Here is a 20,585-nt window from a genome sequence, read left to right as displayed (position 1 = left end):
CTTTTCATCTCTGGTACATGTTTCACATAACTACCCTTGAATGGTACGATGTTGAATCTTAAGTTCCTTTGCACGTTTTCTAGAGGGCCATGTCGAGAAATGAAGAAAGCAAATTGTTGTACAAGCCTGTGTAGATTTGATCAGCAATCTCTCAGTTGTGGCGTTTAATACAATGACTCTGGTGACCCTTTAGAGTTTACAATTTGGCTTTCTTTCGATATTTTAGAGATCTGAATCGCGTATTTACGAACGGATGGAACGCTGGCTGTCTAGATTATCTGAGACATTTATTTCAGTAGACTTAATTCTTGAACTATCTTTGCTTATCATTCCAATAGGTTTGAATGATATCTCATAACGAAACACTCATCGATGAAATTTTTTTTTTTAAATAAAACAACACATTGATAATTTGTGACTTTCTCTTGGCGGGCTGTGTAGTCTAATAGAATATTCATATAGAATGGTCACATGTCACAGAATCTAACGTAAACATTTATGAATTGATATTTTTGGAATAAATTATGTTGTTGTTGATATTGATATTTTGGTATATTTAGTTAATCGATCAGTATTACGTTGTTTTGGTATAGTTGACAGAAACTAACGTATCAAACTGTTTTTATATTATCAACATACTTACATCAAATCTAGATGCAATCTCCAAGAGCTGGATTGTGGATCTCTGAAGAAGCTTGCTGTCGTCGGACGTGATCTGAACAGTCTTTGAACACAGATCCCTGACGGTGTCCTTGATTCCATCCACCTCGCCAGTTTGTTCCAGGATGCAGAGGATGGCAAACTTATCACCGTCTTTCCTGCTCTTCAAGTATTCTATTATTCTCTTCCCAACTGTTGGGTTAATCCCACAGGCGAACCGATAGAGGTACTGAAGATTAAATGGATCCACTTTATCAAGAACATTCTTCAGCTCAGATGCACCTCTTGTAGCAACTACAATTTCTACCAGTCTAAAAGACGCAAACCATTCACAGAATAGTTTATGGTAGAACCTTATGTCAGTCCTTGTCTGTATGTTTGTAGTAGAAGTCTGTTCGTTTGTCACATTAGACACTTCTTCCTCAACCAAGATACCAACTGCAATATAATGTTGACAAAACCCTTGACCTAGTCGTGCACAGAGTCCATCCTTACGCCATGATAACTGTTGGTTTTTACCGCAGAGACCTTCAAATGCTACTTCACTCAGTTCAGTAAATTTCAGCTCATATGTAACATTGTGTGGTCTCGTGTTCCTATCCATTGATTTATTGCTCTTGTGACTATGGAAACATTTCATCATGTAGCGGAAAAACTCTGTAACTGAATTAAATCTCATAAAATGTACTTTCTCGTGAGTCATGTGAGAAAACATGACAAAGAAAAGAGGCACCTGACATAGGGCATCCAGGATCGGGTTTGCTTTCAAAGCGCGCTTAATTTTAGCAACGCTTTCTTCGTCTTCCCCAGTTACAGCCTTGCGAATGTACTGGTCACGTGCTTTTTCGTCAAAACCAACTAACCGAACTCGCTTTGTGTTTGCTTTGTCATAGTCCTTCGGAAGATATCTGGTTGTCAGGGTAACATCAATATTCCTAAACAGATTCCTCGTTATGATACGTCCTACGTCACTTTCGGTAGCTCCGTCTCTATCAGGAAACTCATCATATCCGTCCAGAAGTACCTTAACTGAAGAACAGCGTTCAATGATATCTTTAATATCAGTTGATTTGATACGAGGATCTTTTGGTCCTACTAAGAACAGCTTAATTGCTTGATAGATAGATATCTTGCTGTTCAGCTGCCTCAACCGGAGAAGAATTAGAATCTCTACGTCTTTAAAAGGTGAATCCTTTACACCATTGCACCAATCATAGGCGAGCTGAAGGGCCACTGTTGACTTACCATACCCGGCTTCTGCTTCTATGATGCGCCGTTTGGCTTTCATTCGAGGGTCTGTGAAGATATCTTTGTACGAGCCCACACGTACCCATGGTCCTTCTTTCTCATTCGTCGCTCCTTTAACAATATGGACCTCTGTACCGCCCTCAACAAATACCTTGTCAACACAATATAGTCTGTCCTTGATGTACGGTATGGGCTGGATTGCGTCATATTGTAGTTTATACCTGCTCTTCAGAGAATCGATGAGTATGGCCTTTTTGTCTGCAACAAAATGGCAAAAGTTTGATTTGTAAACATTATTTTTCGGTCAATAAAATTGGGGTCTGTCAGTGCATATATATAATCTGGAAACAATAATGACGGTCATCTGTTAGATGTCACTCTGAACGAAAAAAATTATACCAGTTAAATCGGAGTAATATGCCAATTTTCCATTCGGTTAGTTCAAGTTAACAAGGTAGAAACAAAACACTGAAAACAATTAAGAAAAAGTCACGTTAAACTCTCGATCATACAATGTAAGAGTATTTAGAATGCTGAGGCTTAAATCCTTATCAATGTTTATAATAACCTCCAGCCTTCTTATACTAAGTTACTAATCCAAAACGATGTAATAACAACAAACCTTGCACTGTAAGGCGCTCCATCGACACTGTAAGGCGCTCCATCGATTATGACGTCACAACAACTTTCGTGACTGGTTGGCGGGATAAACTTGGGACTTCACTTTTATTTTCATTTGAGTGGTGTTATCCATGATTATCTTTCAAAGCGATAATCTGTTGAATATATAGATACATATATGCATGGATGAGACTAACTTAATAAAATTATCATATATCAATGTATAATTCTATAAGTAAACAGAACCAGTCACTTTACCAACAGATCTCTGGCTCGACAAAGATTACATCAAGGTGAATCTCTCCTTATCTCTTATTTACTGTTTATTGTTTACACAACACATCGACCTTTGAAGTAATCTAATATTTACCCACCCCGAAAAATTCAACTTTCTATTTTGTTATCAGTGTTTTCCATATACTTTTAGAATATCACCTACAGCTCATTATTTTTCATGACGGGCTTCTCTCTTAATTGTAGATACAACGGTTATTCATATGCATATTAAATAAGCTGTTTGAGATGATTTTTATTATTTTATCGATACTAATAGATAGTGATATCAGATCAAAATGTAGATCATTAGTTTGATTATAGTCAAAGGTTCATTTCAAATGTGAGGTAAAAGATCGATTTTCTTTTATGAACATAATTCCAATTTGGTCTTTAATGCGTATAATACAGCAATACTTAACGTGCACATGACTACGTGTTAACGTTTAGGATCAAATCAAATGTATTAATTATTCCCTCAGTAACCTTTATTTCATTAAATTAAATAGATTGATGACCCACTGTTATCAACACAAGACTTGTGTATAATAGCCTAACAGGGTAAAATTGTAAGCCTAAGTTTAACTGCTGCTTTAAGCGGTACGACTGAATTACGGGCAGAGGAATATCATTTTTACGGTTCCTTGATAAGCCGATTAGGTTGATTTTCAAAAGATTTATATTTTCCAATAATTTCAGTAAAATAACATTTACGATTAATCGCTCTGGTCACCCTGATAAAGTAAAAGATATCAGTCACGTGATAATTAACTTACAAAGAAAAAATCCTAAAACTCAGTAAAGTTCATAAACTTAATATGTTTATTCTATTGTTTCAATATTAATATTCTTCCGGATTATCAGGAAGTTTGTTGATTTTAAAGATACTGAGCTAATAGAACCACATTTCCACCGGGTTAGCCTATTCTAACTTATTCAATGTTCTCTTTACTTCCCACATATAGGCCTTACTTATACCATGTTCCATGAACTTCCAGCTAGATTTATCTTAGTAAAACGTATCAAAATCGTCCATACACTTCCCACATAATTCATACCATGTTCCATGCGGATAGAAAGTAAGACAACTGCATCTCTCTCATGCTAAATTTGCAAATTAAAACAATGCCTATATACCTTGAGAAATCTTTTAAATTATTTCTATCCCGATTCATACATGTAATGTCGTATCAGCCTAACGGAGCAATTAACGCCTGCAATTTGGGTCAATTTTAACCCAAGTGTTTTTAGAGTGCAGTACAATTCTAAATGTTTGTTTCGACAGGACTCTGTTAGGTGAGTTATGATCTGGTCTGACAGCAATAAAGGGAAAGAATAGCACCTGTTCTGGTTGGAAGAGATATGTTGTAGCTGCATGAATGAACTATTAAATAACCAGGATTTACATAATAATAGTTTAACTAACATGAGCCTAAATTATTACCTTCAAATTAAAGAAATATCTAAATCGACATTGAATATGATCATTAAGACATGGATTATAATTCTGATAAATTGATTGCCTTGAAGACGCCATGTTTATAAAATAATCTGTTGCATACATTTAACATAGCCTGTATTATTAATGTCGTGTTTAGTATATCAGTATATAGCCTGTGTTATTAATGACGTGTTAAGTATATCAGTATATAGCCTGTGTTATTAATGACGTGTTTAGTATATCAGTACATAGCCTGCGTTATTAATGACGTGTTAAGTATATCAGTATATAGCCTGTGTTATTAATGACGTGTTAAGTATATCAGTATATATATATATGTAGCTTCACACCATTAATGTCTCATGTACGTTACTTACCAGTACGACCATCGCTTTGTAGGTTATCATCCAGAGTATAATTTAAGTCTAGAATCCTTTAATCCTTAAAGTAACAGATGAAAATCACGAAAGAAGAACATACGGAAACAGGAATGAAGAACATCCAATTGACAAGATGGCGTCGTGCACATCATGTGACGTTCTAACATACAATCCTGGACGCTAAATAGATATCGGTAGGAATCAGTCTATAGTTGTAACTGGTTTCAAAGTTCATGTTTTATAGTTTACACAATCAAAGACTTTATTTGATAATATAATTCATATCTGATATTTATGCCTTGTTGTGTTTATTCTGTCATATCAGACGTTCAAAGGTACCTGCTGTACGTAAATGCATTGCTCTCAGTTACTCTAATACGCAAACATTGTAAGTTTCCGATGTATTTTGTCCTATGTGCTTAATATGCCTGTAAAGCACGCAAACTGTGTGAATGAAACTACAACTCTGAATATATCTTGAAAAGAAGCTATAGATTCGTTTATGAAAAAAAAAAACGTTAAACCGCTGTTCATTAAACTTATATGGAAAAAGTAAAGAAATTATAAACAATTTGACAAAATAGTGTGTAGTGTAAGGAGCTAGAGCGAGATTCTAACAAGTAACATTAGGATTGCAAGGGTCCGTGTTTCGAGTCCCGTTCTAGAACCAAACAATGTTTTTTTTCTATTCAAATTGATCGTTCCTGTCAGTTCTTTGTTGTTGATAGACTTCAGTAAGACAGGATTTCAATGAACGGAAGAACTCAGTTATAGTTAAAGTCATCATCAATGCCCCGTATTTGTATGAGAAGGTTTAGATATTGTCCAATTAATTTCTAAATCGTTTGAGAAAAATGAGAATATCACTCTTCTTTCATTCAAAAAACTTTACAATGCTCCAGTTAGACCATAGTATGGTGCAATAGCGCAGTGGCGTGCAGAGGATATGAAAGCTGTGTTTGTGTGTGTGTGTGGGGGGGGGGGGGGGTTAAAACTTCCTACTGATTAAGTTAGAAGCAGATGCGGATGACGGACTTTATAGAGTATGGGCACTGTACTATATAGAGTCGGGGGACTGTAATTTATAGAGCAGGGGACTGTACTGTATAGAGTAGGGGGACTGTACTTTATATAGTAGGGGGACTGTACTTTATAGAGTCGGGGGACTGTACTTTATACAGTAAGGGACTGTACTATATAGAGTAAGGGGTCGGTAATTTATAGAGTAGGAGACTGTACTACATGTAGTAGGGGCACTGTACTTTATATAGTATGGGGACTGTACTATATAGAGTCGGGGGACTGTAATTTATAGAGTAGGAGACTGTACTGTATAGAGTAGTGGGACTGTACTTTATAATGTAGGGGGACTGTATACTTTTTAGAGACGAGGGACTGTACTTTATACAGTAGGGGTCTGTACACTATATTCAGTAAGGGACTATCTGGAGTAGGGGGTCGGTAATTTATAGAGTAGGAGGCTGTGCTTTATAGAGTAGGGGGCTGTACTTTATAGAGTAGGGGGACTGTACTTTTTAGAGTCGGGGGACTGTAATTTATACATTATGGGACTGTACTATATAGAGTAGGGGACTTTAATTTATGGAGTAGGGAGGCTGAACTTTATAGAGTTGAAGACTTTCCTTTATAGAGTAGTGGGACTGTACTTTATAATGTAGGGAGACTGTACTTTTAAGAGTCGAGGGACTGTACTTTATACAGTCGGGGACTGTACACTATATTCAGTAAGGGACTATCTAGAGTAGGGGGTCGGTAATTTATAGAGTAGGAGGCTGTGCTTTATAGAGTAGGAGACTGTAATTTATAGAGTAGGGGACTGTACTTTATGATTTAGGGGGACTGTACTTTTTAGAGTCGAGGGACTGTACTTTATACAGTCGGGGACTGTACACTATATTCAGTAAGGGACTACCTAGAGTAGGGGGTCGGTAATTTATAGAGTAGGAGGCTGTGCTTTATAGAGTAGGAGACTGTAATTTATAGAGTAGGGGACTGTACTTTATATAGTAAGGCAATGTACTTTATAGAGTAGGAGGACTGTTTTTTTTTAGAGTCGGGGGACTGTAATTTATACATTATGGGACTGTACTATATAGAGTAGGGGACTGTAATTTATGGAGTAGGGGGGCTGAACTTTATATAGTTGAAGACTCTCCTTTATAGAGTAGTGGGACTGTACTTTATAATGTAGGGAGACTGTACTATACATAGTAGGGGACTGTACTTTATAGAGTAGGGGGACTGTAAGGTATAGAGCATCGGGACTGTACTTTATAGTAGTGGGACTGTACCTTATAGAGTAGGGGGACTGTACTGGGTTATAAAATGTTATGAGGTTGGGTTGTGGAGATCCTCCACCCAGGAAATAGAATGAAAAGTTAGACATAAAAATTTTTCATTCTGAGGAATAGTTACACTATTAAGCAGGTCAATATAAGTAACTCTCAACGCAATGTTTTACTAATTTTTGTTACTTATTTTTATAAATACTTTAGTAAAGCGAGGGGTGATGATACAACCATAGAAAGGGTTCACATCTCACCCGGTTGATTGCAAAAATCCAAAGACTGAACCATTTCTCTCCGACTGACGATCCGAGATGGAGCCATGGCCCGCACGCCCACACCCACCCTTTCGCACTCAACTGTAGGAGCGTCGGGAGCCAGGTCGGGCCCCGAGGACAATGCCTGTCCCTCTCTTTACACTGGTCACATATCCCATATTTTTGTATAGCCCCTTCATATTTTCCCGGGCCCGCAATACGATTGCGAGGCCTCCAGACTGTATCCCCCTGATCACCCCCTCTCCTTTTGTCAGGTGTTTCGGTAAAAGTGCTTAGATGCAAAACGGTGCTATCATTACATCACATCAACTCCTATGTATACGACTTTGCTTGCGTGTTCTATAAAACGCAAGCAATTTTCAAGACAATTTAGGGGAGGGAAGGGGAAGGAATGGGAGGGGTAGGGGAGGGAAGAAGGCTCGTGTTGCTATTCTCCCAGTTGCTATGGTACTGTAGATATTAACGATGAAACACATTTACAATACACAATAGTTCGTATATAGGCAGGCATATACGCAGGTGAAATATCAGTGACATAAATATAAATGTTGTTTATATTAGAAACGACAAGCCGGTACCACATGACGCAGGGAACTTTGTCTAGGAGTATCAATAACTGTACCAAAGTTAACTTGTTCGATGAAATCTCGATCTATGCTTAGTGTGCTACTATGAGGGAAAATCTGACCAGAAGCAGATTACGCCGTACTATATCAACGAGTAGCCTATATGCAGTATCATCATGGCTATTTATTTTTCGTTTGTCAATTTTTCTTCTTTTTTTCAACGCCGTTGCGTCCCCCCAAAAAATGTTGGTGTTGGGAGGGGCCTTACCCCCTGTCCTTACCCCTCTGGATACGCCAAAGCTAGAATCGAGTTTAAAGCAAGAAAACACATGTCAGAGAGAGGAATTAAGAGACTCCCGAATGTACTCTAAGCTCTAGTGGGTGTCATTGGTACTTTTGCTGCACTAGTTGCACTGTTCAGATATCTAATGTTCCTTGATAGTCATTTTATAGTAAAAAAATACATTCCAGAGAAGAATTGCGTTTTACTGAAATGTGTTTGGAAGCCCGAGTAGGGTTTAAGGGGGGGGGGGACAAATCCCCTAAAGCTGTAGCATTTTGAGATATTCCTTTTACTTTGTTACTACTTTGATCTACCCCTCCTCCTTATTGCAAACGTCCAATATGTAAATTTCTAATATGGTGCATGGAGTGACTGAGAATTCGCTCAAGTACACTAACCGAGGTATACAGACGCTGAGAATGGGCTCAAGTATATAGGATGTGTCAAAGAGGAGACATGTTTGAGGGAATTAGTTGAATCCAAGTGTACAAAAGTATATATGGAAGACCATAAATCTACTTTTCTTGCCAATGATGTATACTGATTATGGTTATAACCGCCATGATTGTAATGTGTCAGGTAAAGCTTTGGATTTCTCAGTCTTTTATATCTTGTTGTGTACATCGATATCATTATACATTTTCAGTGAATTCTATTGTTAGGTCTTTATTGTATGTTAATTTTATGAGAACCTTTACCTACTCTGCTTGTCTTTGATTGGCTAATCATCCCTGTGTTTACATTACTTAGCATATCGCATTTAAATAATGATCGTACTGAAGATTATCTAAGTCATACAATGACAACAACCAATATTGCGAATCTTGTTCTGTCATTTACTGTGTCTGCCTGGGCATTGATTCCTATCATAAAAAAATGCTCTTTTTTTATAAAATAAGAACCTTTTTCAATTTTTGTAATATAAAAGTGCCCTTCAAGTATTAAAGGTGCCATTTTGTTGAAAAATTTATGAAAATATGTTATTAAAAAGTGCTCTTTTGTTGTAAACGCTAATTACTGAAATTTTGATACGTGCTTCACAGAGAAGAGTTTCTCACCAAGATGTTGGCGGTATTCCCCCTTAAATAAATGTCACATACGCCATGGCCAGTCATCCACTCCTTCCGTATTTAAATCTTGGACATAATCTTAGCGATATTTTGATACATGTCCCACTGTCTTCGATGTTCACCAACCTCCCCCTCCACCATCTCGATTGAACCATCTGACACTGTATAAGGAGACAATGAACAGGAATAGGTCACGTGGTACCCAAATAAACATTCCACAATAGGCAAATTATGATCGTTCGTTTTATTAGAAAATATGAAAACTGAGGTCAATTCCGTTATTATTCCATGTATCCACGTGTACTCAATGGCTAATACAGATTCTCTCATAATTATCGATTATTTATGATATTCATTCCTCATCAAAAAAAAGTTTATTAGCCTTTATATTTGTTTTAGTTCTTAACCCGTTTCGTCCTCGAAAATGTTTGTGGTAGGGGGAAACTCCCCTGCCTCCACCCCATCTTTCCCACCCTTCTGGCTACTCCACTGCCTGTAGAGAGTTTAAAGCACGAAAACACCTGTCAGAGGAAGCAATTAAATTACTCCGAATGTATTCTAAGCCCTGCTGGGAATCCTGGGTCTTGAACTGGGTCATTTTCACTTTTCAGATTTTGAATTTTCTCTGATATTCATTTCTTATCGAAAACATTATTTTTCCGGAGTGCAGGAGCGTATCATGTTGAGTAATTATTGCTGGTTTGTATAATGCTTAGATTTTCCAGGGGTACAAGGGGTGACCCGTGTGTACGCCCATGTCTGATTGGGTGTATCATGTCTTAGATAATCCGATACAGTGGATAATCCCGATTATCAAGTGGCTTAGAATGGGCTCAGATAGATAATGTATAAAGAGGGAAATGTTTAGAATGGAATAGATTAACGTAATTATAAATAGTGGACATGGATGACCATTATTTGAGTTTTAATCCAAATTATAGACAATGACACCTTTATGGTAATAAACCAAAACTTGATATGTGTTATATACAGCTTTGAAATGTTCAATTCTTCATGTCTTGGTTAGCTTAAACCTAACCCTAACTTGTTTTAAGTGGTTTATATATATTTGTATATAAACCTCCTCTGTTATAATACGCTTTCCATTGATCAATTAAGGTGATTGTCTGATATTTATTATATAAATGTAAATATTATCAGATACGTAATCTACTCTGCTTGTCTCTGATTGGTTATCCTTTCCTGTTGATTATTTAGAGTACTTAGGAGGTCTCTGTTGCACATTGACCTTACTGAAGATTATGTACACTGTGCAGTGGCACCAACAAGTATCATTGTGAACTTTGTACTGCCATTTACTTCGACGGCAGCCCTTCTGTACAATCATATAGTAATATCGAACTAATTCAGAGCACTTACATGAAACTTACAGCGATACGTTTGGTGGAGGGAGGGAGGGGGGGGGGGCGTTAGATATTAAATAATAAAAAAAGAAATTAAATATAATAAATTTCAATTTACTATTTTAATTAAAATTAAATTATAATAATAAAGTTACAACTCGCAAAAGTGCCCCTCTTTGTAATACGAAATGCTCTTTTCTAATATAAATGACTCCTTATACTTTTTGTAAGATTTTACATATTAGATTAGGTTTGTTATGGTAAAGTGATCGTTATTGTTAGAATACATATAAACATTTGAATGATCAAGTGGCTGAAACATTGTCACATTAAATAGATATGTTGATTATTATTGTCTCGCAAGGAATGATGAACTGAAGATCTACACGTCATGTAGTGAACTCACAGTATAAAGTCGTTTGATATTTGATACAGTCATTTTGATTTCAATGGGGCTCTCCAGCGTCCTATCCGAGGGTGCTGTCATATAGGTCCTAATAGAGTTCAGACTGTAGGTCCTAATGTGCGTTATATGTACAGTGTACAAAACTATGCTTTAAAGTAACACGATGTCGTAAATGCACGAACACGCAGGGTGAATTTGTATGAGGACGCAGAGGCGTAAAAAAGAAAGTGAATGATTTGGATCATTGTCTTCTCTTGTATAACATCATCTTGCATCTAAGCACCCGTAAGGCCCCTTTCCCAAGCCGATACATTCACCAAGATGGTTAAAGTGAAAACTGGTGTCACCGACCCCCCCCCCCAAAAAAAAATGGAAAACCAGGGCCATATACCGTGTTAACAGATCATTTCGAGCCTCGTTGCTGTGTATGCGCGAGCTGACTATCTGGAATCTGAAATAAAATAATACATGATCTGTTCTCTCCTAAAGCTGGTTCGTTTATATATAACACTATCAGATTATATTTACCAATAACAGCAGTTTTAAAGCTAGTTCGTGTATATATGACACTATCAGATTATATTTAACAACAGCAGCAGTTTTAATGCTCGTATCCGCACTCATTAGTTTATTCTCGGCGGAAGAAAAATTCAACAACAACAACAGCAACAAAAAGCAAAGATATAAGAAGCCACGGAAGTATTTCCGAAAGAACTTCCGCGAAGAGACTGCCTATGGAAAATGTCGAGCGCCCTCTAAAATAAAGATTTACAGCAGATCTAGATATTTGAAACATTTCGGATCAGTCACAACGTACTTCAACTTTAAATTATTATATTATGTATCATATTCTTCTTTGTGTTTCACTTCTATTCGTCCAGTATTTTTGTTCATGCTGTCATAAACTATTCACAATGTCGTTGAAACAACGTTGCTTGCAAATTCGTTTAAGTTTCATTTAGACGTAGTTTACAAACTAAACATTGTGACGTATCATCAGTTGAGTCGTTTAGTAAATAATGTAGAGGGAAATACTATATTTAGCAAGAAGATGGGTGTAAGAGATAACCACTTGAATACGGATATCGATATTAGCCCAATATATTTGTAGTGAACACACACATTATACTTGTTTTGGACAAGTAAGTTATTTCTAGTACTTCAAAAACGTTGCTGTTACGCAGACAGATATCGAGCATAGAAGCGCTATAAGAAATATCTGGTAATAATGTATGAGTGATGTTGCTCGTGTCAATATGTTAAAATAAATCACTGTATGAAATACTTAGGATAGTAATATGATATCAGTAATGATGAGTAACAATGACTCATGATGTACACTTTACAATAGCACTATAGAACTGAATATTTACATCATATTAAAAATAAAATTACAATTGATCAAGCTAGACAAACTTCCAGATTTGTAAAGCAGATCAGTCCAGTTCCAGCCGCCAAAACTACTTGCTCTTTTCTCTTTTATTATGAACAGGATTTTAACGAACGGAAGCATGTCAATAGTTTGAAGTCAATAAATGTTTTCAAAAGTACTCAAAGCCTGCCAAGACAGTAATAATAGATAAATAGGCAATATAATGTGTCAAATAGGGGAATGATATTAGGGTAGCATGGGTGACCATTATTCGACTACTCTAGCAGTTTAGAGACGAATACTGATCGCTTATACGGTACTTTCAAGTGTAATGTGTAAAGGATAGCTTCGAAGTATTGAAATTTGTCTTGCATCGTCTGCTGTCAATCGACCTGCAGGTGAATTCGGGATTGAGAAAAGGCTCCCCAGAAAGGTAACAATTTAGTCGTGAAATGTCTTATTCTGAGGCATAGTTATTTGATATACATGAGGTCTATAAGTTGGTTTACACGGAAGGTTTTGCAAATAACTACGTTAGTTTGTGGATCCGTGTCTTTTACCAGGTACCAATTTACGTTTTTTCCCATAAAATAAACGTACCGAGGGTGACTTGTTTGATCAATGTCTTAGGTTAATCTTATCAGCCAATATATCAAATCTGCTTGTCGCTGATCGGCTAATCTTTTTCAGCTACTTTATGACCTAGTCACCTTATCTTCTCCTCTGATATTAAGCAATAAAAATATATTTACACAATGTCAACAACAAGTATTGTGAACTTTGTGCTGACATTTATACTTACTAACAACACTCACCAGGGTATTGGACCAGACTAACAGTCTGTTTATATATGACACTTATAAGGAGGGTGGTTTTATTGACAAATTGATAACGTAAGATTAATATTCATTCAATATTTACATAATCATCATAAGCCCCATGCCATAGTATGCCAAATTGAGGGCGCTTTGTAAACATAGTTTATGGTTCATGATAGTATTTGTCGGAATGTGGAATTTTATTAGAAGAGAGATAAAAAAGAGGTTTACTTCTAGTAAAATATTAAATCAGTATAAGAGCTACCAGCATTGTTAATCGACCTAGCACAGTAAAGTATATAACTCAATCGACCAAACACAGTAAAGTATATAACTCAATCGACCAAACACAGTAAAGTATATAACTCAATCGACCAAACACAGTAAAGTATTTAACTCAATCGACCAAACACAGTAAAGTATTTAACTCAATCGACCAAACACAGTAAAGTATATAACTCAATCGACCAAACACAGTAAAGTATACAACTCAATCGACCAAACACAGTAAAGTATATAACTCAATCGACCAAACATAGTAAAGTATATAACTCAATCGACCAAACACAGTAAAGTATATAACTCAAGCGTTCCATCCGAATACATTTGATTCCATAAGACCTGTATAGCAGTACACATGGTTCATGTAGTGTCCAGTCCTACTATGCATAAATAGTAACTTGTAAATACTGTTAAGAAAAACCCAAGGTGCGGGGAGAGACATTGCCAATATGTACTTGCGATATAACACGTGATCTGTTTTTTTTTTTTCTGCAGACGATGCAAATGATGAAAAAGCGTCTTTTTATTCGTTGATCGGAATCGACTGACTCGAAGATGTGAAATTGGAGACAACATTTAATTAGTAACAAGTTCTTACTTCACCATAAATATAACGATAGTTGATATGATAGAAAATAGAAAGATAAAATGATATCAGAAAGAAACAAACACAGTACAAAACATCTACTCTTGCACATTCATCAGCTGTGGTACTTGTGACTTTTAATGGGGCAACCACAGAATAACTTAAAAACGTTCCAACCAAACGAACCCTCTGTGAGTTCTCTACCGCAAATGCCAGTTCTTGAATACTCTCATACAAAGGAGCACTTTTAATCACATATTTATTAATTTCTTAATTACAAACCATGTAAATTGAACAAAAAAAAGGACACTTTTCTATTAATTAATGAAATGTGTGCATTTGCGATTTTCACACGACTGTGTGGAGAACGTTCTCCATTTCCGGCCCGATTCCATCGCCATGCAGTGGACCAGTTCAATATAAATCGAATTCAATGAACATCTGGTGATTCCTGGAATCACCTGCCATGACAAAACTCACTTTTCTCGGTCACAAATTTTAAGTTGATTTAAAAAAATCACAAATCAATTCATCGTAACGTGCGTGCTGGAATGCTTTGACGATATACAATATACACGTACATCTAATCACATTAACTACAAGAACAGTTTTGCTCCACCCCCCCCCCCCCTTCCTTGTCCTCTCTCTAGAAAATTAACATAAGTTCGTATTTAAACACTGATGAACAATTTACGGTGGTTCTGAAAGGACAGCACGACCAATATCTACTTTATCCCTCTCGAGTTTTCGAGTGATTCTAACGTTAAATCTGGTAAAAAGGATCAAAATGACGAATTTGATGCTTTTCAAATAACGACAAGCAACAAATTATGACCTGTCTTTATCGCGTTGACAACTATACGCTAACAGTGGCACAAACTTTATGAATAGGGGGAGGGTACCTTTGACTCGACGGTAACACAATTATACCTATTTTTACTTATTAAAAGCAAACTTTTTAGGTATGGAGGTATGTCTGTGCCGCCCATATCTACCTTTTTACCTTTTTTTAAGTGTTTATGTAGAAAAGCCAGTGAAAATAAAGAGGCTTACCATATTATATAATAGCAAATGTTATACAAATAACGAATGGTTATGAGTGCAATAGTGCAAATATTTCATGAGTTGAAAGATGGAATGTTCCATTCAACGAGGCGCAGCCGAGTTGAATGTAACAAATTACATCTTTCAACGAATGAAATATTTGCACTGTTGCACGAATGAAAACCATTCATTATTTGTTTTATACAATACCTTCAAATTTGGATATAATTGGATGTTAAATGCACTCATGCAACAGATTGTTTTGAACAGACAGGTTTCTCTGCTCTCTTACCATTGAAAAAAGTGCTATCAAAAAAAGTATAACGCATGGTTTTATTGCATAGAGTGCAATAGAGCGGATTTTGCATGCAATCGATGAGCAATTGACCAATCAAATGGCCGGAATATAATTAGGTGTTGTATAATATTCTATGATTCATGGCTAGGTAGTACCGCAAACGATTCACACAAATACTTGAGAGTGTGAGTGACGGGTGCACAACATGGTATGTTGCTAATAGACAGTTGTCGATGGCCTCTGACATGTAGACAGATATGTACTTTTACAAACGACTTTTGAGATGCTTTGCGTGGCTCTCGTCTTCTCTTTTTTTTTTTGGGGGGGGGGGTGTGACGATTTGGTGCAATTTTATTTGGTGAATAAATAAGAATTTTCTTAATTTGTCTTTGAAATTCGACAATTTGCCATTTCTCGTATAAAACTTCTTAAACATGGAGGGATAATGTTTTGTGAAACAATCTATTACTCTATATTATTTGCTAAACTTAGTCAGGATCTTGAAAATAGTTACGTCGAAATAATAGAAATGACCATTTTCGTAAGAAAAACATTCATGACGTAATAATACGAACAAAAACATTACATTAACTTGATGATATACTCGCATGGGGATGAAGTTTGATATCAATGTTTCGAAAATCGTCGTTTTGCATTGTTGTACAATGAACTTGACTATAAACAATAACACCAAGTCTGATTCATTGTGCTCCAGTGTAATCCACGATAAACTTATTATCGGAAAAACCACGCTTATGTATTGATTGAAAGCTCTCTTCCACGCAACAGCAGAATACAATTATATTTAACGTTGATTAGCATAAAACAAATAATGTGGATATCCAAGAAAGTAATTCTTTAGCTATTACAAGTGTGCGTTCGATACTCCCCTCACCGCCGACCTCTTTTCCATTAGTGCGATTTACATTATTCTAATTCACTTTCTGAAAACTTTTCCATCTGTATTTTGAGTTTGTTTTATCGTTTCATTCATTCATACGTACACACTATGAGACCCACTAATGGTTACAACTAACAACCAGTTGGTTGCTCCCAAATAGCGAAGCGTTTGGTCCATTACAGATTAGACTGTGTCCCACACAGTTAACAGTAATACATTATTTTGCGAACTCTTTCACTTTTATTTACTTTAGAAGATTGCAGTATCATATATGTATTTAGGTACGTTGTCGTACAATGTCATTTGCACAATACATATTGACGAATGGTGATACATTCAACGTAGAAAGCAGCATTTATGCAAAGTTGTTACTCATAACTTGTATTTAGCAATTTCTGTCTAAAGCTCCGTAAGTTAAAAATAAACATTGAAATATAAATACTATAAATTATGTTTTCCTTTCTTCTTTCAGTAACAATTTTTTGTTAATAATGTAAAATAAAACATACATTTTATAAGTGCATCCCTAGTGATACCGCAGTCAAGTGTCTCACTGTACGCTAACATTACATTAGTTTCTGTAATTAATGAGGTGGTCAGACATTCTCGACACTTGATCCTATCATTTAAACTAAAAAAAATAACACTTCATATAAGAATGTTTAAAACAGGATCGGTAGGGGCGGGGAAGGACTTATTATAATGTTTAGAATAAAACATTTCACCTCGAATCCGTTGAGTTTGCTACTAAATACCAGCGGACTAGGTTTATAGTCCTACGTAATACCGATAGTGTTAATGAGATCACGAATAGAAATATCATCATGACGATTTCTATCCACACATTAATTATATAGGAACTTCGTAGTTGCAAAGCAATGTATGTTTTTTTTTTCTGGAAGTATAGCTAAGTACTGTGTTAAAATAATAAATACGGTAACTAAATAGGAGCTTAACAAATGTACTGTCCTATTTTTCCCCTTCAAAGTGATGTTACCATTTTTCTTCTTCTTATTTACCAAATTTTGGGGGAAGTGTAAATTTCTAAAACATGAGATTATAAAATAAAGAATGTTTAGATGCAACTTGCAAGGCCATAGAAGTGCCATTTCCTGCAATCTGAGAGGCATATCTTGCCAACAAATCTCTTGTGCGCTACGCGCCAACCAATGGTGGCGCTCCGCTTAGATAGTGTCACGGGAACTTTCGGGCACAAAAGTTTCTGCCCCCCAAACTGAAATGTTCCCGTACGCATATGCCTGCATGGACATAATATTCTCACGGCGGATATGTGTTATTACATTATTCAAAGCATTATTTGTACTGACATTTTGATGGTAGGTATTAACCATTTTTACTAAACACTCACTGATGAATTATGCAAAACAATGATTGGAGATTGATTGATGAATTAACAGTACATAATTCGACTTGATACTTATTTTAAATGATATTGTAAAATCAAATAATATTTCGTTCTTTTTACATCCCAACAAACGCGTTTCATACCCCGGAAGTGGTGAATAATTGACTTTAATTATGAAAAGAAACGAGACACATGTGTCTGTGTAATGTTTTTCTGGTGCCTGTGTATGCAGCACAATTGATGAAATATGACTGCTCGATATAATTCCGTCTCTATGAAGAAAGTGAAGGACTATTGTCTTACATATTTCACCTTATTCTAATTTTACAGTTTGGGCTGGGGTGGTGATTGATCATCGGAGGATGTTCAAACAATAGTTTAAATATAAAACAATTTAGGCTGCTAGTTGGTTAGCCGCTATTTTACTTTTCGACCGGTAACAGCGATAGCCTATGTATGTTTCCCTTCCGATCGACATTCCAGGAAAGGCGATTGAAATTTACCCTCTATCCTTTAAAGATTTGAACCAGCTACTACATGCCTAGTTTGCCAGTATTTGAGTGTAACGTTGTTGTTTACATCAGGGGATGCGTATATAATCTGGTATTTGATTTCTTAAAATTAATTACAATAAAGGACATGTATAAGTTGCTTATTTCTTGAAGAAAGTCATGGGCTAGTTCAAGTTAATTAATTGTGGGTTGTGCTATACTTATCTTTGAGAAGTAAATTGTTGTTCCTGTTTAACATAGTACCGTTTATTCCAGTTTTCTAATATTAACATAGAATATCATTGGAATGTGTACTCACATGGATGACGAGAGGTCAACGGGACAATATTTTGAAATCCAATATCTGTTTATCTCCCAGAAATTTCGAGAAGTCAGGAAGGTAAAATTGCGTACGACCTTCACCATTAGAAAATAACTATCGTTACGTACGCTAATTAGTTGAAAGTGTATCCCGGTATAAAACCAAACTGATCCTCTCAACAAACTTAATCCTCCACAAGGAATCATCTTCTCAGCCCACATAAAGATGTAGGTCTCTGAAAACTATATTGATCCTTAATTCATGGTAGTATATAGCCTACATCCATCTGGAATATCGAAATCAACGCAAAAGAATCACAAGGTAAAATCCTGGGATATCGATCCAACGACAAAAATTGCAAAAACTTTTCCTAGATGTAAAGCACGATGAGAAGGTTGCATTTTTTTTAATTGATGCATTTGAGGAGAATATTATTTTACTAAATGGTTACACTATCACCCGCATCACCTGTACTTCAATTGCTTATGTTGGATTTGATACTTTTTAAGAACCTGGGCACGAAAACCAAACTACTGAACGACTGATCCGCTTCTAATCCCAGTCCCCTCAGTGGCGGCGGAACCGGGGGGGCTTGGGGGGGGGCTCAGCCCCCCAATAAAAAAGTTGAGGGGGCAAATGCATGATAAGCCTTCCCAATATTTACCAAGGCTTTGAAACGTGCATCTGCCAATTTTTCAATGCATACTTGTCGATCTGTCCGATGCACATGTATACTCTATAGGTGTAATAATTTTAGTAATTGCTGGGGGACCCTCGGCCCGTCCCCTGGCTATAGACCACATTGTCACCCCAACCGCGTCTTCACGTCCCGTGAAAAGTGGAAGCAGTGAGTGTGAGTACCGGTAAGCGTAACACAATTTCGTCTTAGGCCAATGACTTGCCTCATTTCAGCCAGTTCTCCAACATCCCCTTACTTAGTGGCGGAGGGTCCATATATACAGTCAGGGGGCGGATGCCCCCCCTGACGGACTCAAATTGACTGCTGGCGCCCTTTTCAGCTTTTCACTACTTTTTACTTATTCGCGATGTTTGACTATTTTATTGCGCTCTCATATACCTATTGACATTTGTCATCTTCTGTTGGTGTAATTTTCCGACAAAATGGCGACGACACCTATTTATTCTCCGTTTATCTGCAAATTAGCAAGGCCCCGGAAAGGGTCATTTCCTGCAATCTAGGGAGTATCTTTACTCAAAAATTTTCTGTACGCTCCGCGCCAACCTGTGGTGGCGCTCCGCTTAGATAGTGTCGAAAGCGCCCCTACAGACCATTCTTGCCCTCCATGACCAATACCCTAGCTCCGCCACTGCCCTTACTACACTCAAAACATCTTTGCGAGTACACTACGAGTAATAGCTACTCTCTTAAAAAAACCATCGAATATACAAATTACAATGTTTTTACAGACTTTTACGTGCAATCTGAGAAATTGCAGGCTTGAGACCCATATTTTAGGGCTAGGTATTCGCAGTATAAAACACTCGGGAAGTGCCGCTTCCGGCCATCTGGGGGTTTGAAAAAACCCAAAATTTTCTTGTACGCTCCGCGCCAACCGATGGTGGCGCTCCGCTTAGATAGTCTCCACACATTAGCCCCCCCCAATAATTTTTCCGTTCCGCCGCGCCTGAGTCCCCTTGCATGTTGGATTTGATGCACGAGCAACGAGCCTATTCAACTATCATTAATACAATACTGTATGACTAGATACAGAACACCTGAGCCTGGAATGTTTACAAAGCCACGTGTGGTTTTCTTTTCATTCATTTCTTCAAAGAATGGGATTTTACGCATATTGTTATGCTAACCTTACCGGATGCTTCCTCGCATGTCGAAAGTATTCCTGAAACACGTGTATGACAAAGCAAAATACTCACTCATTATATATTCCAGTTTTATTCTGTTGGAAAAAATGGATTATCGCTCGATGCCAGTCTTGTTTTGATTCAGTACTCCAGGTTATTCAAGTGAAAATGAAATATTATCGGCAATAACATTGGATTATCGGTTACAAATCGAACCGATAATAGTTGTATTCACAACCTAAGCAAAACTAATTGCAAATCGGTTATAAAAATGATCACAGTCTTCCCCTAATAAATGCAAAAAAGCTTTTACGGTTGTAAGCTGTATATTACTCTAGTTCCACTTATGTTTCTCTTGATGTTTATATCTATATCATTATGTTCT

The 20,585-nt window shown here is 36.7% G+C and overlaps 3 protein-coding genes across 23 annotated transcripts in view; 1 reads left to right on the top strand and 2 right to left on the bottom strand.

The window, feature by feature from the left end:
- Positions 1-20,585, top strand: part of LOC139970082 (uncharacterized) — an 892,672-nt gene that overhangs the window by 190,131 nt on the left and 681,956 nt on the right. The gene's annotated exons all lie outside the window — the stretch shown is intronic.
- LOC139970035 (NLR family CARD domain-containing protein 4-like) overlaps positions 1-20,585 on the bottom strand; it is a 545,770-nt gene that overhangs the window by 350,750 nt on the left and 174,435 nt on the right. The gene's annotated exons all lie outside the window — the stretch shown is intronic.
- Positions 44-4,794, bottom strand: LOC139970065 (NLR family CARD domain-containing protein 4-like). Its single transcript, XM_071975699.1, has 4 exons — positions 4,621-4,794; positions 2,531-2,684; positions 644-2,166; positions 44-79 (listed from the first exon to the last, which is right to left on the bottom strand). Exons 2-4 carry the CDS (start codon positions 2,571-2,573, stop codon positions 59-61), a joined length of 1,587 nt encoding a protein of 528 aa, XP_071831800.1. The 5' UTR covers positions 2,574-2,684; positions 4,621-4,794; the 3' UTR covers positions 44-58.

This window comes from Apostichopus japonicus, chromosome 7 (assembly GCF_037975245.1).
Source record: "Apostichopus japonicus isolate 1M-3 chromosome 7, ASM3797524v1, whole genome shotgun sequence".
In the NCBI taxonomy this organism is placed as follows: Eukaryota; Metazoa; Echinodermata; class Holothuroidea; order Aspidochirotida; family Stichopodidae; genus Apostichopus; species Apostichopus japonicus.
Note: the sequence above shows the minus strand (reverse complement) of the source record. Positions and strands in the feature narration are given on the sequence as shown.